The 24,565-nt window shown below is 37.4% G+C and overlaps 2 protein-coding genes across 2 annotated transcripts; both read right to left on the reverse strand.

Moving 5' to 3' along the window:
• Positions 1 to 8,749: 8,749 nt before the first annotated feature.
• Positions 8,750 to 9,115, reverse strand: LOC125499418 (uncharacterized). Its single transcript, XM_048648192.2, has one exon. It carries the CDS (start codon positions 9,113 to 9,115, stop codon positions 8,750 to 8,752), a length of 366 nt encoding a protein of 121 aa, XP_048504149.2.
• A 4,990-nt stretch (positions 9,116 to 14,105) lies between these two features.
• LOC125499417 (uncharacterized) lies at positions 14,106 to 19,609 on the reverse strand. The gene is made up of 2 exons (XM_048648191.1): positions 18,937 to 19,609; positions 14,106 to 18,082 (listed from the first exon to the last, which is right to left on the reverse strand). The coding sequence occupies exons 1-2, from the start codon at positions 19,607 to 19,609 to the stop codon at positions 14,106 to 14,108; spliced, it is 4,650 nt and encodes a 1,549-aa protein (XP_048504148.1).
• Positions 19,610 to 24,565: the final 4,956 nt, after the last annotated feature.

The raw sequence follows: 24,565 nt of genomic DNA on the forward strand, positions 1-24,565 counted from the left end.
AGAGTAACTATTACCAATTTTAGGGTAACTTTTACCATTTTAGGGTAATTTTTAGCAATTTTAGCATAATTTTATATAGTGAAAGTATTGGGTCAGACCGTCTGACCCAATATTCTCGTCAGACGGGCTGAGTCCAGTATTATAATATACAGCAACGACGCCACCATAACCTTCGCCCAACAAAACGTCGTCTCTCCCACACCCAGAATTCCCAATCTTCCACCATGACTACCCGTTTCAAGAAAAACAGGAAGAAGAGAGGCCACGTGTCAGCCGGACACGGTCGTGTGGGAAAACACAGAAAACATCCAGGAGGTAGAGGTAATGCTGGAGGTATGCATCACCATAGAATCATGTTCGATAAATACCATCCAGGGTATTTTGGTAAAGTTGGTATGCGTTATTTTCATAGGCTTCGTAACAAATTTCATTGCCCCATAGTCAACCTTGATAAGCTTTGGTCAATGGTACCTGATGACGTCAAGGAGAAGGCTTTTAAAGAATAGAGAGAAAGCAGAGGTTAGTTTTCTTTTCAGTTGGACTATGTTTTCTTTCAGTTGGACTATGTTTTCTTTCAGTTGGACTTTTGTTTCTTTCAGTTGGACTTTGTTTTCTTTCAGTTGGACTTTGTGTTCTTTCAGTTGGACTTTGTTTTCTTTCAGTTAGACTTTGTTTTCTTTCAGTTGGACTAACTGAAACAAAATGAAGACTACATGAAGAAAAATGAAGACTACCTGAAAAAGAATAAAAACCAACTGAAATCCAAGTAAGTCTAACTGAAGCACAAAACCAACTGAACAAAAAGAAGACTAACTGAAAAAAAAAGACTAACTGAAACAAAATGAAGACTACCTGAAACAAAATGAAGACTACCTGAAAAAGAATAAAGACCAACTGAAACCCAAGTAAGTCTAACTAAAGCACAAAAACCAACTGAAAAACAAAGAAGACTAACTGAAAACAAAATGAAGACTACCTGGAAAAAAATGAAGACTACCTGAAAAAAAATTGGAACCACCTGAAAGTCGTCCGACCAAGATTATGGTCGGACGAGTCCGACATAATACGTTCTCTTTTATATATATTTCAAGGGTAACTTTTAACACTTTTAAGGTAACTTTATATGCTATAAGAGTAACTTCTTACACTTCTAAGATAACTAAAAAAAATTTCAAAACAACAATAACTCGATTTATCAACACTTGCAATAACATTCAACGAATCTAGTATAACAATTACTCATCAAATCACAAACAAACCAGATCTCGACAAATAAAATTGTATATATTTGAAAATAACACCAGACCAATCCAAATCAAGACCACGATTTTGGTATACGCCATAAACCCATAACAATAAAGCAGACATCCAAGGCCAAGATCAATCAATATTTATTTTCTTAGCTTAGAATAAAGTTTTGCAAGTTTTTTCTATAGTTTCGCCCAAATACTTAGAAAGTTTTTCATTTTTGCGCATATTAGATGGAATATTTTGTTTTCCAAAAACACCTCCGACGAACTCCTCCCCACTATTCTCATGGTAGTCGACGAACAAATACCTGAGTATGAAATTTCCGGCGAATTAGCCGGCGATCATGAACTCGTGCGAGGTGTTTGGATTTTACTCAGAAATCTAGTGGAAATTATCATCAGATTGCAGGTGTTGAGTATAACTTGCCTGAATTTATGTACGATGATGCGAATTTGGTGGAATTGGTTACTTTTTTATGTAGATTTTCTCCTCAAGGATTATATAATTGGAATTTTTTGAAGTTACTGAGTATAACGAAAATTGAATTAGATGAGGAGATGATTTCTAGGGTTTTGTGTGGATTTTACTCAAAAATCTACTGCTCCGATCCCCGCATGTTGGCGTTGTTGATGTCGCCTTGTGGTGGTCCGGCAAAGTAATAAAGGGAATTACGCTTCCCTGTGTTGTGTGTGTTGCGTTATTGCAGAGGAGTAAATAGAGAAGTAGAGATGCAAATCTTTTCTGTCATTGATGAAGGAGGAGAGAGAAAAAAATGAAAGGCTAAATGTGCGTGGGTTAGATATTTAGAGGAGAGAGAGAGGGGCAAAGTTTTATGAGCAGAGAGGGAGAGTGTTAGAGTGGGATAGAGGGTAATGAAAATATTGACCGCACGATCAAAATCAACGGTCCAGATGTTTTGTTTTCAGTTTTCATATTAAGAGTTGTTTTCACAAGATCTTGTTCCTATATATATATATATAATAATATATAATATATATATATATATATATATATATCCTCAGTCTAGAGTCCTATTAGGAATAACAACCTATTCCTAAATTCTATCTTTACAACATTATCTTTTATATTCCTAACACCCTCCCTCAAGTTGGAGCGTAAAAATCACGAACGCCCAACTTGGACAACAAAAATTCAAACTGAGCCCTACCAAGCGCTTTGGTAAAAATGTCTGCCAGCTGAAACTTGTTAGGAACATAGGACGGACTCACAAGGCCTTCAGTCACAGCATCACGGACAAAATGACAATCTGCCTCAATGTGTTTAGTATGTTCATGGAACACCGGATTCTTGGCGATGTATAAAGCAGATTGACTATCACAATATAACCGCATGCCTGCAGGATGTTGCACCTCAAGATCACCTAGTAACTGCTTCAACCACTTTAATTCACACACAATGGCAGCCATCGAACGATATTCTGCCTCTGCAGACGACCTAGAAACTGTAGGCTACTTCTTAGTCTTCCAGGTTATTGGGGAATAACCCAACAATACAAACCATCCACTCAGTGATCTCCTAATAAGAGGACAACTTGCCCAATCCGAATCACACCACCCTTCAAGGCGGAGATCACTATCAGAACGAAATAATATACCTTGTCCTGGATTCTTCTTCAAACAGCGAACCATTCTTAAAGCCGCCTCCCAATGAGATACCTTAGGTACCTACATAAACTGTGACAAAATGTGTACAGAATATGCCAGATCAGGTCTCGTAACAGCAAGGTAAATCAATCTGCCCATCAATCTGCGATACTTTTTTGGATCCTCAAACACAAGATCATCCGCCACAGCCAGCTGATGATGTTGTTCCATAGGAAACTCTGCAGGTTTTAGCCCCAAGTAACCCTGTCTCCGCAATGATATCCAATGCATACTTCCTCTGACTCATAAAAATGCCCTGTGGCCCCCTTGCAATCTCAAGGCCAAGGAAATATTTCAAAGCACCCAAATCCTTCATTTTGAAACACTTCCCAAGATAAGCTTTAAAGTTCAGTAAAGCTTTCTGATCATTTCCTGCAATAATCATGTCATCCACATAGATGAGAACATTCAGCTAAACAGTATCCCTGGAGAATGTAAACAAGGAATAGTCAGAGTAAGACTGCGTAAATTCATATGTTTTCAACGTAGTAGCCAATTTTGCGAACCAACATCTAGGTGCCTGCTTCAGGCTATACAATGATTTTTTTCATCCTGCACACTAGATTAGTATTATTTTTCTAAAATCTAGGAGGAATCTTCATGTACACCTCCTCCTCCAAATCACCATGTAAGAAAGCATTGTGAACATCCATTTGATGAATTTCCTATTTCTTTACTGCTGCCACTGCCAGGAAAGTGTGCACTGTCGTCATTTTTGCTACTGGGGCAAAAGTTTCATTATAATCAATTCCTTCCACCTGATGATGGCGCCAAAGATAACCAACCGTGCCTTTAATCGCTAAAGGTTTCCTTTCTCATCGTATTTTTCTGTATATACCCACTTACTCTCCAAGGCCTTCTTGCCGGGAGGAAGTGACTGCAATTCCCATAACAAGTAAGGAACACATTATACTATTAAAATTTTTGGCAAATAGAATACTTTCCATCTCAAGAGTATGCACGTATATTTAGAATATTTGAATATAATTATCACCTTTTTTAAAATAGTAGTGATTAATCTAGAAGAGTTATTGGTTTTAATTTGTCTTTAGCTTTGAAACCAATCCAAATACATAAAGATGTTATAAAATTAAGAGGATTATAGAGTATTGAGAAGAAAGATGATAGAGAAGGTTGTATTATTCACCTCATGGGGTACACATATGTATATACAGAATAATGGGAGAGTTTACGGAATGCGAAAAGTCACGAGGGGATGTCAAAGGTTAGGTAATGCAAAAGGTTGGACATCCACCTATAATTATTCCATACATAATTATTACATAACACTCCCCCTTGGATGTCCAACATATAAAATATGTCTTACAATGCGCATAAGATGATGCTGCCTCATTAAAAACCTTACCAGGAAAAACCCAGTGGGAAAAAAACCATGGTTAAGGAAAAAAGAGTACAGCGCGCATTAACTCCCCCTCATAAAAATATCAGTGAAGTTCTTTGAGAGAACGCATTCCAATTTGTCGAACCAGCCTCTTAAAAGTAGCGTTGGAAGTGCCTTAGTAAATAGATCTGCCAAATTTTCACTTGAACGAACTTGTTGAACATCAATATCGCCACTTTTCTGTAGTTCATGAGTGAAGAAGAATTTTGGTGAGATATGTTTTGTCCTATCGCCCTTGATGTATCCTTCCGAGAGCTGTGCAATACATGCTGCATTGTCCTCATACAAAACTGTTGGAGTCAACCTCTCAGATGATAGACCACAATCTTCTTGTATATGCTGGATTAGAGATCTTAACCACACACATTCACGACTAGCCTCATGAATTGCTAGAATTTCTGCATGGTTGGAAGAAGTAGCTACAATGGTTTGCTTCATTGAGCGCCAGGAGATGGCAGTACCACCATGTGTAAACACATATCCAGTTTGTGATCGAGCATTGTGAGGATCAGATAAATACCCTGCATCTGCAAAACCAATCATTGCTTCTTTCGATAGGTTAGAAAAGAATAAGCCCTTATCCTTTGTACCTTGGAGGTAACGAAATATGTGCTTAATTCCATTCCAATGCCTTCGGGTAGGGCATGAGCTAAACCTTGCTAATAAATTAACAGAAAATGATATGTCAGGCCGTGTATGACTAGCAAGGTACATCAATGCTCCTATTGCACTTAGATATGGTATTTCAGGACCAAGGATGTCCTCATTACTTTCCAGGACGAAATGGATCATTATTTACATCAAGTGATCTAACTACCATCGGACTGGTCAACGGATGTGCTTTATCCATATAAAATCCTCAAGCACCTTGTCTGTGTATGATGTTTGATGCACAAGGATTCCATCTTCAGGTGCTCAATTGCAGTCCTAGACAAAATTTTGTTTTTCCAAGGTCTTTCATCTCAAATTCCTCTTCAAGTATTCTATTGTCACCAAAATCTCTTCAGGAGTTCCGATGATATTTAGATCGTCAACATATACAGCAACAATGACAAAACCTGACCCAAATCTCTTTATAAAAATGCATGGGCTAATAGGGTCATTCTTATAATTTTCTTTCAACAAATATTCACTAAGGCGATTGTACCACATGCGCCCAGATTGTTTCAATCCATACAGGGATCTATTCAATTTAATAGAATATTGTCCTCGAGATCCTGAACTTGCTGCTTCTGGCAGCCTAAATCCTTCCGGAAGTCTCATATATATCTCATTATCCAGTGGGCCATACAAATAAGCTGGTGACTACATCTAATAAGCGTAAATCAAGTCCTTCTCTTACTGCCAGGCTGATCAAGAATCTAAAAGTAGTCGCATCCACCACAGGGGAGTAGGTCTCCTCATAATCAATCCCAGGTCTTTGAGAAAATCCTTGTGCAACTAAACGTGCTTTATATCTTACAATTTCGTTCTTTTCATTTCTCTTGCGCACAAAGACCCATTTATATCCCACTGGTTTAACACCTGCAGGTGTGCGGACTACTGGTCCAAACACTTCTCTCTTTGCCAGAGATTTTAATTCTGCATCAATTGCTTCTTTCCATTTTGGCCAATCATCTCTTTGTCTACACTGATCCATGGATCTTGGTTCTTGATCCTCTTCATTATTCATGACATCAAGTGCTATATTATAGCAAAAACATTATCGACGTCGACTTTATTTCGGTTCCATGTTATTCCAGACATGACATAATTTGTTGAGATCTCTTCATTTTCAGGTACCTGAATTTCTTCTGGAATAATATTATTTGGCATGTCCACGATCTCTTCTGGAGATCCACCAGAATGTGTCAGATCCTCAAATTGGCCATTGTCAATTGTTGCTCCTTTTCTTTTTCGAGGATTCTTATCTTTGGAACCAACTGGTCTACCACGTTTTAAGCGTGGTTTTGAATCATTAGCAACTTGATGTTGTCCTTCTGGGACATCAATTTTTATAGGAGCATTCACAGCTGGTATATGTGACTTAGTCACTCTATTTGGGTCAGAAAATGCATCTGGCAGTTGATTTGCTAAGTTCTGTAAATGAATTATCTTTTGAACTTCTATTTCACATTGTCTAGTACGAGGATCAAGATGAGATAATGATAATTCATTCCAACTGATTTCCTTTACCAGCTGTTTGTTTTCTCCCCTAATATTGGGAAAACCGACTCGTTAAAGTGACAATCTGCAAAACGAGCCGTGAACAGATCCCCTGTTGTCGGCTCTAAATATTTGATTATTGATGGGGATTCATACCCAACATATATTCCTAACCTCCTTTGAGGACCCATCTTAGTACGCTGTGGTGGAGCAATTGGAACATATACAGCACATCCAAAAATTCGTAGATGGGAGATATTTGGTTCCTGACCCAAAACCAATTGTGATGGGGAGAACTTATGATGACTTGTTGGCCTCATGCGAATGAGTGCTGCTGCATGTAATATGGCATGTCCCCAAGCAGAAATGGGAAGTTTAGATTTCATGAGCAATGGTCTGGCAATGAACTGAAGTCGCTTAATGAATGACTCTGCAAGACCATTTGGGTGTGAACATGCGCTACAGGATGTTCAACACTTATTCCAATTGACATGCAATAATTATAAAAGGCCTCAGAAGTAAATTCACCAGCATTGTCAAGACGAATAGTCTTGATGGGATAATCTGGAAAATGTGCTCGTAATCTGATAATTGGGCAAGTAGTCTCGCAAACGCCAGGTTACGAGTTGATAATAATGATACATGTGACCATCTAGTTGATGCATCAATTAAAACCATAAAATATCTAAATGGCCCACATGGTGGGTGTATTGGCCCACAAATATCTCCTTGTATACGCTCTAAGAAATTAATAGATTAATAAATCTTGGCTGGTGATGGCCGAATAATTAACTTGCCTTGTGAGCAAGCAGCACAAGAATGACTTTGAAGAATCTGCTGGCTCTTCAAAGAATGTCCACATGAATTTTCAATGATTTTTCGCATCATCACAGAACCGGGATGGCCTAACCGGTCATGCCAAATTGTAAAGTCATCAGTAAACTTCTGGTTTAGTATAGAATGTGCTTCAATTGCACTTATCTTTGTGTAGTACAAACCAGTAGAGAATGCAGGCAATTTCTCTAAAACATTTTTGGTGCCTTGGGATATGCTTGTGATTTGAAGATATTCATCATTCCCTTCATTTATTGTCTCAATATGATATCCGTTATGACGGATGTCTTTAAAGCTCAATAAATTCCTTTGAGACTTAGGGGAGTATAATGCATCAACAATTTCAAATTTTGTTCCCATAGGCATTAATATATTTGCTCTTCCGGAGCCTTCAATAATTTTTGTACTACCAGATATAGTACTCACACTTATGCTTTTCATTATCAATTGAGAAAAATATCTCTTGCTTTTAAGTATAGTATGAGTAGTGGCACTGTCTGCTAAGCACACATCTTCACCTCTTAATGCTAATTGAGCTTGAGTACTCATGATCTTCAAAAATTAAAATAAGATAAAATCACAAACTAATAATAATAAAAAAAAAAAACTTATTGAGAAGTTTAAACCAAACAAAGTCCATAAAGTCATAAATTGATGTCAAAAGATGATAGTAAAGTCCATAATGCAAATAGATTAATAAACGTAAACTATTAGAGTTCTATTCATAAAAGATCAAAGTTCATGTCTCTCAAATCTCAATTATTCCCTTCGGGGGTGGTGAAGAAATCAGCAACTTAATTCCAAGTGTGTTGCATTGTCATGAGCAAAATCACCTTCACCGTCCTCGAACACAAGATTTGTCTCTACCTTCTTTCCTTTTTGCTTCAATGATTGCTGGTAGAGATCAATAAGATGCTTTGGGGTACGACATACACGAGACCAGTGACCATTTCCTCCACAACGGTAGCACACACTGGTCGCATTATCCTTCTCGTGTTTGGTACCATTGTTATTGTCCCACTTCTGGTGAGAATAGGAGTTCTTGGAGTAACCACCTCGACCTCTATTGGTCCATAACCACCTCGACCTCCACTAGGTCCATAACCACCTCGACCTCTAGTAGGTTTATATCCTCTTCCACGGCCACACCTCTACCACGGCCTCGACCCCTGCTACTGGCATGGTCTTTATTATTTATTGTCTTTCCATCATGGGATGCAGCATTCGCTTCAGGGAATGGTGCAGAACCAGTAGGTCGTAACTCGTGGTTTTTTAATAATAGCTCGTCATTTTGTTCAGCCACAAGTAGACAAGATATGAGTTCAGAGTATTTCGTGAAACCCTTTTCACGATATTGTTTGCTTAAAAGAGATTATCTTTGTGAAAGGTGTGTAAGTCTTTTCCAACATCTCATCATCAGTTATTTTTTCCCCACATAGTTTCAGTTTAGAAGTTATTTGAACATGGCTGAGTTGTAATCACTGATAGATTTATAATCTTGCAGTCTTAAATTTAGCCATTCATAACGAGCTGAGGGAAGTATCACAGTTTTCTGGTGGTCATATCTTTCCTTTAAATTACTCCAAAGCACCTCTGGGTCTTTAACAGTTAAATATTCATTCTTTAGAGCCTCATGAAGGTGATGGCGAAGGAATATCATAGCTTTGGCCTTATCTTGATCCGATTCATTATTTCCGGCCTTGATAGTATTACCAAGACCCTTTGCAGCCAAATGGATTTCAGCATCTAATACCCATGATAAATAGTTTTTTCCAGTGATATCAAGAGCCACAAATTCAAGTTTCGCGAGATTTGACATAATTCACTATACAAAATAATATTGCAAGAGGAAATTAAATAGGATCCAATAAACATATACTATATGGAAAACCACTATTAATGAATCAAACCTACTCAATAATACTCAGTCGTTGCAATTATGGTTGAGATTAGTAATAGAATTAAAACATACAATAACGTCCGAGCCCATTTATATTCTATACTTATTCTCCAGATTCTCGCATTATGAAAACAGTTTGCCTCATAAAATAGTAGTTCTGTCTAACACTGGCCATTTTGTAGTTTGATTTGAGAATCTATGCTTCTTTATATATTCTACAAGTCTTCAGATTTTCATTGACAATGATTGCAACTTTATAATTTAGAAAGTGTATTAACAGAAGTAGTTTGAAGTAAGTGCTAGAATGATGATAAAAAAAAAAATCACTGATATTTAAACAATGAGACCAATATGTACAATGCTGTGGAATTATGATATAATCATACAACGATCAAATTATACAACAATCATTAAAATAATAATATAAACACTGTATGGAAAACATTAGGTGTAGTACTATGCATTAAGAATTCCCAGAACTCCATATTTTCTTGACACATGTATAATCATATAAAGAATCAAAAAAACTATTGTTGTTGTACTGTTAATTGCTACGCTAACTTTATACAACTATTCACTATTAAAAATTGCTTTTGTTTATTTGTTCAACTGTGGCCTGTGCGACTACAATTATATCATATAACGGTTGTAATGTAATAAAGGGGAATCTAAAAGCATGTCAAACTAGAAGATCATAACTACAATAAATTAATAAAACAAGGAGAACTAAAATCAAGACTATGCAACATATATATAGAAACACCCCTGATTTGTGACTTGTGCATCATCTTATGCGCATTGTAAGTCATATTTTATATGTTGGACATCCAAGGGGGAGTGTTATGTAATAATTATGTATGGAATAATTATAGGTGGATGTCCAACCTTTTGCATTACCTGACCTTTGACATCCCCTCGTGACTTATAAATTGTATAAAGCAAAACAAAACCTACTGAATACAAAACCGACCGACACAGTAATTGGGAGTAGTGAATCAAGACGAACTAGTACTGTTGTAATATAATACTTCGTAAAATCTACACTATAAATCACACGAAATCAATCCAAACAAGAATCGGTATAACATTGCAATAATAATTTAGTGATGATCAGAACATATATAGTAAGTATTAGATGTGTACCTTTTGCCGCGAGTTATAAGTACTGAGTAATACTGATTGAGCAAAACGAATAGCTCTAATTAGACAATCATGCTGATAACGTGTTAGGTTGTATTATTCACCTCATGGGGTACATATATATATATACAGAATAATGGGAGAGTTTACGGAATGCGAAAAGTCACAAGGAGATGTCAAAGGTCAGGTAATGCAAAAGGTTGGACATCCACCTATAATTATTCCATACATAATTATTACATAACAAAAGAAAATATATTATCTTTCCTCTTTTTTTATAACTCTATTTAAGAACAGGAGAAATACCCGTTATCTTAAGCTAGTTTGTTAATTCTATGTATAAAACAGATTCAAGCTCAATCTTGGGTCATTTTCACATTAAATGGTACCATGTGACTTACATGATGGTTATTACCTGTATATTTACCTTCCAACCAACGTAGCAATATCCAGTTGACATATATCATATGCACATGAACTATTGTAAGATTAGTGACTGTAAGATTTCTCTTTATGAATTAAACTGATCCGGTGATCCTAGTGTTTATGCTAAAATTTGCCTCTTACGACAAAATTAAAATTAGGGACGATTTAACCAGATAATAAATGTTATCATCGATGCAAGGAATGAATGCGAAGGGGATTCAAGGGATGAACACACAGAAATGGTGACGCGGAAAACCCCAATAAAGGTGGGTAAAAACCACGGGTGGAGATGGTTCTACCAATCTACTATCAGGGGTTGTCTAGATGAACAACAATCGTTACAGCTTAAGTTTGTATTTAAGTACAAATGTCGAATGTAAATTAGAATATTGAATAACTCTCTTTTGTATGTTTTTTTATATCAGTCATGCCGTATCTTTCTTTATGGCTTTTTTGTGCTTATAACTGATGAAAGTAGGTAAACTTGTAAATGATAATTATAAAAAAGTAAGTGGGTAAACTAAATTATTATTTAAAAAAAAAAATAGGTAAACTTATAAATGATAATCCAAAAAGTAAGTGGGTAAACTAAACTAAATGTATGAAATATAAGGTTATTAGATTAATATTCGAGAAAAAAACTGATGAAAGAGTAATCTGAGCCTTTTAGACTTCTAGCCTCTTTTGGTTCAAATATTACTCATCTAACTTAGTTTTGTGAGAAAAATGATTCATAGGAAACACTAGGGATAAGCATTTAGTGTCTTCACTAGTGTGTTTGTTTAGATGAAAAACATTTCGATAAAAAACAGTTTTTCATGAAAAATGTAATTAAATAGATATTAGTTTTCCTTTGTTTGATTTGATGGAAAACTATCAACCTGAAAGAGTGGAGGAATATATTGTTTTCCTTTAGATTTGAGAGGAAAATATTTACAAGATGATGGCAAATTCTTTTCCACCTTATTTTTCCGTTCTAAATCCCTTGTCTAACAAACACGGAAAATGGGGAAATGAGTTTTCCTTGGAAAATGTCTCTATCAAAGACCTCTCCATATAGCTAATTTGATAGGCACTATTAGGGGAGATAATGATACGAGTCGACTTCGAGTTTAAGTTAGCTCAATTTGACTATTAATTTCTGAAGTCAATCTCACGCGAGTTGAGTATTGATTGAGTCGGGTTTCAATTGAGTCAATTTCGAATAACTCGTAAATTGTCTTATTTGATTAGAACCCTTAGGGCAGATATTATGTTGGATTTAAGCATTTACTTTTTGTAGTAAGTAATAATGAAGTTTTCGAGTTTATCACGAGTTTTCAAATGGAGTGCCTAATATTTTAAGTTAACTTGCTAATATCTCGAGTTATGGTCGAAATCTATTTAAGCTTACTCGAGCAGCGTGTATATAAGTTTACTGATCGAGTTGATTTTGACTAGCTCTCAAGCTATGTCTTTTCTTATTGCTATCGCGAAACACTCCTAGTTTATTGTAACACTTTCTATTTTAGGATGTTTCAATTTAGTTGTGACACTCTCATTTTGGGTAATAACCTCTCTCTATCTTTCTCATATCATGTTGAATCCTTTTATTTTCTTTCTTTATCTCTTTCCTTTCCAAAACTTGCCTAAAAATTTGTACTTCATCCGTTTCAAAATAGATGCTACATTGTCTATTTATGGGTGTTTCAAAATAGATGCTACATTGTTTTTTTTTTTTTCCTTATTTAGTAACTTTTGCCTTACACTTTTACCATTTTACTTAATTAATACATGTGGTCCCCAATTTTTTCTTTCTCCCTCCTTTTCACATGGGACCACTAGAATTAATCTACATTCCTTTATACTACTTAAACATACTTATGAAATTTTGCCTAGGAGTCCGTTTTAATCACAATGTACTATTTATTTTGAAACGAAGGAAGTAATTTTTAAAATGTCGTAACTTAATTAAAACGATAGTAGTATTATTGGAAAATTGGACAGTTTTTGGACTAATCAATAGAAATTGTACTATATAGTTTTGTAACGAGATTGATGCATGAGATATGTATATTATATTATTTTAGCTAGATCTCATACAATTATGAGTAAAATTTATGATTCATATGTGATATGTGGCAATCACTGCCAAGAACTACACGTACAGTAAATCTATTATAATGCATCCAGATAATTTTTTAATTGTAGCAGTGTTCCTTCTTGAATCTTGACTAATTCGTGTGTACATACCAAATTATATACAAATGCACTATCTGCTTACTTATTCAAAACTTCATGAACTTTGGTGCCACTGTGCCTGTGCCACCTAGAGAATTATTTTTAAAAATAATTCCTGACCATTAAAGGCACTAGATATCACTTCTGAATTGAATGAAAGTGCACAATTTTTTGATTTTTTTTAAATTACTACTACATCCTTCGTCTCAAAATATTTTTTTATTAAGAAATTAAGTCAGCTCAAGGGCTAACCCCTACCAAGGCTACTAGCCTTGTAGGAACTACCAGCACATTGGCTGGTAAAGCCCATCCGTCTCAAAATATAGTTCTCATTTCATTTTGCATAGTCTCCAAGACGTACCTTTGACTTAAGATATCTGCTATTTCTTATCAGCAAAAATATAAAAAGTTGATATTACGAATTTATACATTGAGACGAATCTAACAAGACCCCTCATGAATATGTTTTTTTTTTTTTTATACATTAGTAAGAATATTTGGTCAAATTTTTTTTAAATTTGACTCTCAAAATAGAAACGGGAACTATATTTTGGGATGAAGGAAGTAATATATATTATTAAACGCAACAAGTACACAAATTAGAACTTTTGGACGTGCCTGGCAATCTGGCATGACCCAGCATGAAATTTTGTCATTATTAATCTAACCATTTTAGAGCCCCTATTAATTAATTAAGTTAATAATAAGAGAGGCAGATGAATTGAATAATTAAACCATTGAAGATATGACGTCGTTTTAAATATTGTCATATTCTATTCATGGATCTGTCGGGCAATAACATTTTGCTGAAGAATAAAATTTCTTATATTTCTCTTTCACGTGTAAGAAAACGCATTGTCATGAATGTAACTACAGATTACGTGCTCTCACGTTTCAAACTGAAACCTCAAGTTTGAAGTTTGAATATTAGCAGCTCATTTAATTGTTCCATATAAATTGGATGATAGTAGAGTAACTTTATAAGAATTGGCAAACCTGATAGAGATACAAATGGTCCTTCGATTCTTTTTTTTTTTGATAATTATGTAGCTTTTATTAATGTTCTCGGCTAACACAGCCCAAGGTATAATCTATTACATAGATGTATTCCAGTAGTGCTAGATTACAACCATGCAAGGAATTCAGATTTTCTATGAAGTCCTTGTTTAGCTAAGGAGTCTGCTACATGATTTGAACTTCTCACTTGATGAATTATGGAAAGAGATTCCCATGATGACATTGCGTTTCTGATGAAGTTGATCTTGAAATTGAGATTCCATGGTCCAGTTCCTGACGAATTACACCATTTGACTGCATTTTGAGAATCCGATTCGATGATGATGTTACTGTGGCGCGTAAGGTCATTTGCTGCTGAGATCTGGATTGCTCTGAAGATGGCATGAACTTCTGCGCTGTTGATCTCCATAAGCGGAGTCGGAGCCGAGAACATACATATGAATTTTCCAAGGCTATCCCGGAGAACTCCTCCAATAGCTGAACAGTGAGAAGTTGAGGTAAGAGAGGCGTCCACGTTCCATTTTAGATAATTCGGGGGAGGGGCACTCCAGCTTGAATTTGGTAAGGAAGGGCCATGATGAGTTTTTGAGGGGCAGATTTCGGACCATGCTAGACAGGAAGGATTTCGAGTGATTTCATTAACGGAGTAAGGAAACAAAGAACCCCAAGCTGAGATCCACCATCCAAGTCGGAGAAGTATTAAATCGCATAGAGCCTTCTTAGAGGAAGAAGTGTTATTGAATATTCTTTCATTTCTCTCTTTCCAAAGTGTCCATATAATCACAAAGAAAGCTGCCCACCATACTTTTTTGAAATGAGCCTTGAGGTTTGGTCTTTGCCATTGAGAAAGGTTATCCATGAGTGAGGAAGGGGCAATCCAATTGAAGTCCCAGAGATTGCACCACCAACACCAAACCTCCCATGATAGCGGGCAATGTAGAAGAAGGTGATCGACTGTTTCCGGGCTGCTCGAACAAAAAAGACACACATTTTCCTCTGGAGAGATGATTTGGAGTTTCGCGAGTTTAGCTTTAGTGTTTATTTTTCCCAGACACGCCAACCAAGAGAAGATTTCAATGCGGTGGGGCACCAATCCCTTCCATACACCACAAATTGCATCAGTGCGAATTGAAGGTTGAGCTTTTATTAGTTCCATAGAAAAGGACTTGACTGAGAATTCTCCCCTGATATGCGGCTCCCAGATCAGCTCATCTTTTATACTTCGGGATAGGCAAACCTCATTAAGTTGTTTTTGAAGTGATTCCCGCTCTATTTGATCTCGGATTCTAAGAGGTCTGCGCCAAGTGAAGTTCCATTGCCAAGAGAGGCCGTCCCAAAAACCCATAGCAGCAATCGAGTGGTACTGGTTTTGAGATATGGAGTATAGTCTTGGAAATTGCAGTTTTAAAGGAGCGGTACCTATCCATTTCTCCTGCCAAAACAAGGTGTTGAGTCCATTACCCACTTTCTTTCGAATACCCCTTAGAGCTAGATCTTTCGCGGATGAATTATTGAGTATTGAAGAGCAGATGCTAGCCCACGGACCCCCCTTTTGCCTCGACTGAAGGTCTGTGACACAAAAGGTTCGCGAGAGATTGTATTTTGATTCGATCACCCCTCGCCATAAAGCCATTGGTTCAGTGAAGAACCGCCATACCCATTTAAACAACAGCGCTAGATTACGATTGAGGAGATTTCCAATGGCTAGACCTCCATATTTCTTAGGAAGTTCTAAGACCGACCAGGCAGCTAGGGGGAGAGACCTTTTTTCCGAATTTCCGCTCCACAGGAAAGTTCTTTGAATCTTGATTATTTTCTTCATTATCCCTGCTGGAATTGGGAAGAGGCTCATATAAAATAGAGGGAGGTTTGAGAGAGAAGCTTTTATTAGGGTCAACCTCCCTCCAATCGACAGTAACCTGCCTTTCCATGATGAAAGTTTCTGCTCCATTCTTTTAATAACCGGATCCCAGAGCGATAATCTGGATGGTGGGCCACCAATTGGTAGACCCAGATAGGTGAAAGGTAGCGTCCCCGTCTTACAAAGCAAGGAATCTGCTGCAAGTTTTAACCAAGAGGGAGAAGTGTTAATACCAATAATCTGACTTTTATGAAAGTTTACCTGCAGGCCCGATGCTAGTTGGAACAAGATAAGAACTTTTTTGATGTTGAGAAGATAATCCAAATTCTGAGTGCAAAAGATAACAATGTCGTCTGCGTATTGTAGATGTGATATTGATGGCCCGTTTTTGCATACTTCGAGACCTGTCCAGAGATTGAGGAACACTGCTTTGGTGATGACTAGATGCAGACACTCAACAGCTATATCAAACAAAAAGGGGGAGAGAGGATCCCCTTGACGCAAACCCCGCTTAAACTGGAAAGGTTTTGAAGGAGAACCGTTTATTAATACTGAGGCAGAGGCTGAGGAAATACAGGTTTTGATCCATGAGATCCACTTGGGCGGAAAGTTCATCTGAGATAAAGCCCATTCGAGAAAACTCCAAGACACCGAGTCAAATGCCTTGTGGAAATCTAGCTTTAGGATGGCAGCCTTCCTATGATCACGTTTGCAAGAGTCAATTATTTCGGCTGCAATCAGTGCACCATCGAGGATTTGCCTCCCCTTGACAAAGGAGGATTGAGCCGGGCTGATTATAGAATCCATGACTGATTGAATTCGTCGGGCAAGCAACTTTGCAATGATTTTATAAAGGCATCCAACCATTGAGATAGGTCGGAAGTCTTTTAGTTCTTGTGGGGTACCAATTTTTGGGATTAATGCTATGAAAGCATTATTACATGCTCGTGGAAGAGATCCCGTGACCCAGAAATCTTCCACCATATGGTATATATCATTTTTTATAGTGTCCCATGCATCTTTAATAAATCTGAAGTTGAAACCATCCGGTCCCGGGGCCTTGTCCGATGCGCAAGAGGAGACGGCAGTATCGATCTCATGGTGATCAAAAGGTTCGATGAGGGCTGTGATTTGAGTGTGGTTTAACTGTTTGAAATCTAGGTTGGAGAAGAGGGGTCTTTTTGGGTGAGGCTCGTGGAAGAGGGATTTGAAGAATTTTGTGGCTTCTTTTTTTATTGAGTTTGGGTTGTCGATTCTTTTGCCATTGACAAGCAAAGTGGATATTGTGTTTTTCCTTCTACGGTTCGAGGCTGTGATGTGGAAGAAACGAGTGTTTTTGTCCCCGGATTTTAGCCATAATGCTCGGGATTTTTGGGCCCATAGTATCTCTTTTCTTTTTAGCCAAGTCCATAGCTCCGCTTGGGCTTGTTTCCTTTCCCCAACTTCCGACTCCTCTAAAGGTCGATTGGAGGCCCAATTATCAAGCTCCTGGATTTTGTTTTCCAGCATGGAGATGTTCTCATCGATGTTTCCAAACTCGTCTTTATTCCATTTTTTCAGAGTGGCTTTTATGCTTTTGAGTTTATCAGGGAGTGGTAGGGGTCGGGCTGAGGTCCATGCTTGGGTTAAGGTTTTCTTGTAGTTTGGGTGGGTGATCCAACTGTTGATGAAGCGGTAGGGTTTTGGGCCATCATTTGTTTCAGAGGATAAGGCTAATATAGGACGATGATCGGATATTGACCGATTGAGGAATTTGGTTTTCAGCTTTGGGAAGAGGGTGATCCACTCAGGGTTTATCAATAGTCTATCTAATTTACTCCGAGAGTTACCACTAAACCACGAGTACTTTCCATTATCTGGAGGAATGTCCATAAGGTCATTCAATTGGATGAAGTTTTTGAAATCATCGATTGTAGCTTGGGAGCCCAGATTACTACCCCTTTCCGATAGGTCTAGCACCTCATTAACGTCCCCCATGATGAAAGTTGGAAGGTTGTGATTTTGGCAGAATGTGGTGATTTCATTCCATACTCCTCGCCGCAGGTCAGGGCAGCAGGGGTTATAAATGTTTATCAGTGAGCATTTGAAGTTATTTGGGAGTATCGACCCTTTGAGCGCAACCCAATTACGATCATTTTGAGAGGATTCCAAAAGGAAAAAATTCCTGTCCCACATAGTGAGTAGGCCACCTGAATTACCAACTGAAGGGCTCATCTTCCAGTCTATATCATTTGAATTCCAGCATTGAAGGATGGTTTTATGGTCAATTGACTCCAGTTTTGTTTCTTGTATGAAGACAATTTTTGGTGAGTGTGAGGAGATAAGTTTTTTGAGGGTACTTTTCTTGACTCTTGCATTGAGTCCCCTAACATTCCAGGAGAGGGCAATCATTATGTTTTCTTGATTGGTTGTGAGGGGTTAATCAAAGCCCAATCTTTCATATGTTGGGCTAGGATAGATTCTATCCTATTGCGGAGCTCGGAATCTGGACCATCAAAGGTTAGGCCAATTTGTTCTGCTAGGAGGAGTACATCGTCTGTGGAGATGTGATGGGTCATATGGCTGTTTTTGTGTGGTTTAGATGAGGGATAGGTTTGGAGGGGAGGTGTTGTTTTTGCTGCCCTCATGAGGCGGTTTTTCTTTTTCTTGAGGAGTTTTCTTTTTCTTTTATTTTCTTGGTCCAGTTTAATTGGGGTTGGGATTTGGTCTTCAAAACCGGGTGGGAAAAGAGGTCCAGAGGTGTTGGAGGAGGATGATGTGTGGGGCAAGTTTTGAGAAAAGAGGTTGTTGGGCTGTAGAGGGAGGGGCCCAGAGGATAGAGACTGAGCGTGGTTTTCACATGGGAAAGTCAGGCCAATATCTTGAAAAGTAGAATTTTGGATTTTATGAGGTGTAGTTTTTCGAGGGGTTTTTACTCTTTGGGGGGCGGATTTAGAATGATTAGAATATGAGGGGGTGGAATTAATGTCTTGGTAGCCAACATTTTGAATTATTGCATTTAATGATATGTTCTGGGTCACTTCAAGAGGCGGCTGGAAGTTTATTGGAATTGGTGGTTCAGGGGAAAAGGGAGTACCTTGTCTGACGTCATCAAAATTTCCGCCTAAGAATTCCTCAGTGCTATCAGAAATGGTCTCCTTTGGGTCTGGAGGGTGTCTCCTTGGGCAGGCCATTGGGTAAGAGGTGGAATTTTCTGACGTGAAGATCTCGTGTCGCTTTCCATCAATTTCCATTAGGATTTGACAATTGATTTTGAATAGACAATCTGTAACCACTAAGACTTGGGCACAGTCATAGTTCCCATAATTGACAGATTTGACTTTGCCATAGATACTTCCAATGTGGAAGAAATTTTCATAGTTCCATGCAGTGATGGGAACTCCATATACCACAAGCCATGTTTCTCTCCATGCACTTGAGATTGAGTCATTAACACTTCGAATTTCCATAAACCATCTGTCAAGCCATTGGCTTTTTAGCATTTCTTCTCTGTCTTCCATGCTGTCGAAAGTTAATAGGTGAAGCATTCCTCCCATGGGCTTGATGGATAAGCAATTAACACCTTCCGCGAGGATATTCCCCAGGATTATGTCAGAAGATGAGAAACTATGCGCCAATGCAACAACGCTTCTTGCAAAGAAATCATTTTTGTCCTCATTTTTATGCCCTTGGATGATGGTTACTATTTCGCCATCAATGTCCTCAGCCGAGGAATTGTTCCTGGCTTCTTCAGTGGCTTTGCCTAACATTTTGGAGCTCATGATACGGGCTTGGGAGGGGTTATATATGATTTTTGCTGGGGAGGGGTAAGTAGGTGGGGGGGGAGGAGGTGGCTGGTTCGGCGGAGGAGGGGGGAGGTGAGAAGGACGATTTTGGTTTGTGTTGTGAAGTGGTGGCGGTATGTTTATTTCTGAGACTTCTTTGTAGGTCCGATGGTCTCTGGGACATGGGTTTGTGGCTTGCCGGAATTGTTTGTGTGGTATTGGTGGCTTTTTTTGGCCTGGAGGGGGTGAATAAGGGAGGCGTTGTTCATGTGAGTCAACACGAGCTGGTTGGACAAGCAAGATTCTGCCTTCCAATTTTAGCCCGTTCATGGCCTTTATCGCCGCATTCATGGAGGTGGAGGTGAGGAATTTTATGAAAGTGTATCTGTGTTTGTGGTTTGGGGTGGTCTTAGGAGGGATATAGATTTTAATGATGGGTCCGAATCTGTAAAAAAGGTTTTCGATGTCTGACTCTCTAGAATCCAGGGGGATGAAGTTGATGAAGATTGTTTTGGTTGCCATTGGTTTGGAAGGGGGTGAGGTTCTCCGACGGGTTACCTGAATCCAGGCTTCAGCGGGGTTTGAGGGGGGATTTCTCTCTCTAGTTTCTCTCTCTCTCTCTCTCATCTTTTTTATTATGCTAGCCTCCAATAGGGTTTAGGTCCTCCTTCGATTCTTATGGCGGAAGTTATGGGGATACTTGAAGGCATTATAAGAGCTATTTTGTTCTATATTAAGGACGTGTATGGCAACAATAGTTGTGGTGGTAGCTTTTAGTTGTGAGAGTAGTTGTTAATTGTGTTGGTAGTTGTTAGTGGTTGATGTATCGTTGTTAGCTGTCTAAGTAGCAGTATAAAATATTGATGTTCGGTAAAAAAAGCTGCCAAAGTAGTTGTTTAAGAATAACTAGTTAAAAACTCAAACAAAACTTTAATACATAATTTATATACCACACCACCCCAAAAGGTACAAATTGTAGCTTTTAACAAACACTACTAAAACACTACTTGTATCACTAAAAGCTACTCACACCACTACCTTGCCAAACACTATTATTTTTTCTAATTAGTGTTTTGATCGAGTCAAGACACTAAAAGCTACTTAAAAACCTTGTGCCGAACACGCCATAAGAAAATTATCATCGAAGGAGACAATCTCACGGTTATTAACTCCATAAATCCTAATTCTAACATATCGTGGTCCATTGCTAATACTATTGTGGATGCAGGTTCTCTTTTGGAACGGTTTGATGAAGTATCGTTTCAACATTGTTACATGGAGGCCAATTGTGCAGCGAATTTCATGGCACACAAGGGTCATCTCTCTTCAGATGTGTTATTTAAGTTTCCTCCTTATTGTATTGATTATTCTCTTCTCATCTGTAAGGATGTTTTAGGATGGCCTTCAGATTAAGGAGGGTAAATTAAGGTTTTTCTTTTCTCCCCATAAAAAAAAAATAAAAAAGATATAAAGATGTATAATAAATAGTGACATTCTATCTTCTATAATATTGAATTTAATATCATTTTCTCTCTATATCTCATATGAGGGTTACCAACCCATAGTGTCGGTAAAAAAAAAAAAAAAAAGATGACAAGAATAGACAATACTACATTCATTCTCGAATAGTCTTCTTTGGTATGGATATGCGTATTAAGACACTATTCTATTCAACTTAATTTTGTTTACGTGAACTTACTAAACCTTATATGAACTTGTTTGAATTCATTAGACCTAATTTTCTTACATTGTCATATCATATTTCGCAAATTAGATCCTGCACCGAGGTATAGGATGAGCATCCTACACCTTGCCCATGTGGCTGACTTTTGGCAATATTTTTAAAAGTGGGCCAGCTCTTTCTCTCTCATCACGTGAAACAATTTGTTTAATGTACAAATGCATATGGTTTGGTGTACAATAATCTACGAGTGTACATTTAGAGATTTTCAGTGATCAAAGCAATGACCATCAATGTACATTGTGATTTTATTGAATTTCGGTATGAGATGATTGACATATTGGAATTTCATTAGTGAACAAACATCAAACACACCAGTGTACAAAGAATGGAAATTACTCACTTGACATATTTCGGTATGGGACTGTAATTGTACATATTGAATTTCATTACTGAACAAATATCAACACACCCAGTGTACAAAGATTGCAAATTACTCACTCGACATCAACTTCATGAATCACTAGTAGAATAATTGTTATTTGCTGCGGTGATATTGCTGCGGTTTTACCCATACGCAACAATATATCATGTAAAAATAAACATAAAATATAAAATAAAGATATTGCTGCGGTTTCTACCTAAAACCGCAGCAATATTGTATCAACATAAAAAAAATTTGAAAAAAATCGATTATTTGACCAGATATATTGCTGGGGTGTATATAAAGAACCGCAGCAATATATTAAAATAATATTAAAAAATATATTTTAACATATTGCTGCGGTTCTTGTCAGAAACCGCAGCAATATCATTTAAAAAAAAATATAAAACACAACCATTAGGGTTTTTCCTCTCACTTTTCCTCTCATAAACTCACACGCCTACTTCGTTCTCTCTGCCTCTCAACGCCTCATTCAGCCTCTCTACCTACTTCTCTCTCACCCTCTCAACGCCTCTCTCTCATCTCTCTCATCTCTCTTCATCTCTCCCCATCTCTCAGCCTCCCGTCGTCCTTCGAACGGAGCAGCGACGCGAGGAAGCCCGTCATCATTCGAACGAAGCAGCGACGCGACGAAGCCCGTCAGCCTTCGAACGGAGCAACGACGATGCCCGTCATCTTTCGAGCGGAGCAACGACGCGACGAAGCCACTCTCAACCTTCGCCTCTCGTGTTCGACGCGACCAGAGTGTTCGACCATTGCCGTTCGACCATTGCCGTCGACTATTGCAGCGACGCAACCAGCGACGAAGCCCGTCATCTTCTTAGATCTGATTCTCTTTTCATTTTTCTTTCACCTAACCAGCGACGGAGCCCGTCATCTTCTTAGTCGGACGTTTGACTGGTTTCTTTTGACAGTGGGAGTCTTAACATTTGTTTTCCTCAGATCTACCGGGTGTTTGTTCACCGGCGCCATATCCACCCTCTTTGTTCGTTCGTTCGAGAAGCTAGTTTTTTTAGTCTGTTGTTCACCGTACCATCGACAAATGTACTATTTTTCGTTTTTTAGATTTGTTTTTCTCCTCGTTCGTTCGTTAAACTGGTGTTTTCGTCCGTTCGTTCACCGCACCATCAACTAGAAATGTATCAGATCTATATTTTTTTTTACTTTTTTTTTTCGTTTCCTTTTTTCGTTTTTTTAGATTTGTTTTAGGATATTTTTTCGTTTTTTTAATCTGTTTTTAGATTTTTTTTTTAGGAATCAGTTATGTTAATATATTTTTTTTATTATTATATTTTTGTAATTATTCATCAAATTGTAATGGTTGTTTATTTATTTTTATTTTTTAATCTTTTGTATCATGTATGTAATTAGTTTTTTTTATCTTTATATATTAATGAGATTCATATGTTATTTTATTTTCAGTTTGTTTACAAATTTGGTGGATAGTGGATGGGTTAGTTGCATGGTTTTAAATTTTCAAATTTAATTGCAAAATGCAAAAAAAAAAAAAAAAAATTTTTTTGGTTACCAGGACTTATTGCTGCGGTTTTGGCCCAAAACCGCAGCAATACTCCTTGTTAAATCGATAATATCTACAAATATTCCTGCGATTTGGCCTAAAAATCGCAGCAATATTTGTAGATATTGCTGCTGTTTTAAACCGCAACAATATTATTATTACCTATTACTGCCCTCTTAATTGCTGCGCGCCTAAAACCGCAACATTATGCCACTTTTTTACCGCAGCAAATAGCATTTATTCTACTAGTGAATTGAGTTACTTTCAGCTGGGGGTTTGTCATTGTACATTTTGATTTTATTAATGAACAACCATGAAGCCAAGGATGTACAAGGAGGTTGAGTGTGGAAAAGAGAGAAGTGGTGAATTTCGGTATGAGACTGTAATTGTACATATTGAATTTCATTAGTGAACAAACATCAACACACCCAGTGTACAAAGATTGCAAATTACTCACTTGACATCAGCTTCAGGAATTGGGTTACTTTCAGCTGGGGGGCTGTTATTGTACATTTTGATTTTGTTAATGAACAACCACGAAGCCAAGAATGTACAAGGAGGTTGAGTGTGGAAAAGAGAGAAGTGGTGAACAGTATATGGGGGACATCAAATCAGTTATTAAATGGTGGACAGTAAATGTCAAATCAGTTACTTTTTGTATTTTTGACATGTACACTGGATGTAATGGGAATGTACATTAGCTGTCAAATCAATTACTTTTTTTGCATATTGAATGGTGTGTTTCATTCTTATTGCCTTGCGTTTTGGAGCTGGTGTAGGATGCTCATCCTACACCTTGGTCCATAATCTACTAATTGATCATATTTTTGCTTAATTAAACTTATATGAACATATATATCAGTTCTTATTTGAATTTATCATAACTTATTTTTTCATATATAGTAAATGTAAAAAAAAAAAAAAGTTGATTTAGTAGAGTGTAGGAGATTCTGTAAGTGGAGGGCCCATTATAGGTAGTGGGCCGGGGAGCGAATATTTTGTTTAAGGGAACAGAACAATTATACATGAACTAAGAAATACTTCATTCGTTTTTTGAGATGACTCGTTTTAACTTTTGACACTCTTCACATGTGTAACTTTGACTATCTTTTGTGATTTGTATTTAAGGAAAAATATAGTCATCATGTGGAATATTGTTAGATTTCTCTTAATGTATCTTTTCGTAATATCAACCTTTTGTAATTATTGCTTATTGATAATTAGAGATATAAAGGTTTAAAATAATGTATTGACATGTGTGCCTAATGAAAACAGGTCAACTAAAAAAACAGAGGT

The sequence above is a fragment of the Beta vulgaris genome, chromosome 7, assembly GCF_026745355.1.
Source record: "Beta vulgaris subsp. vulgaris cultivar EL10 chromosome 7, EL10.2, whole genome shotgun sequence".
Taxonomy (NCBI): Eukaryota; Viridiplantae; Streptophyta; class Magnoliopsida; order Caryophyllales; family Amaranthaceae; genus Beta; species Beta vulgaris.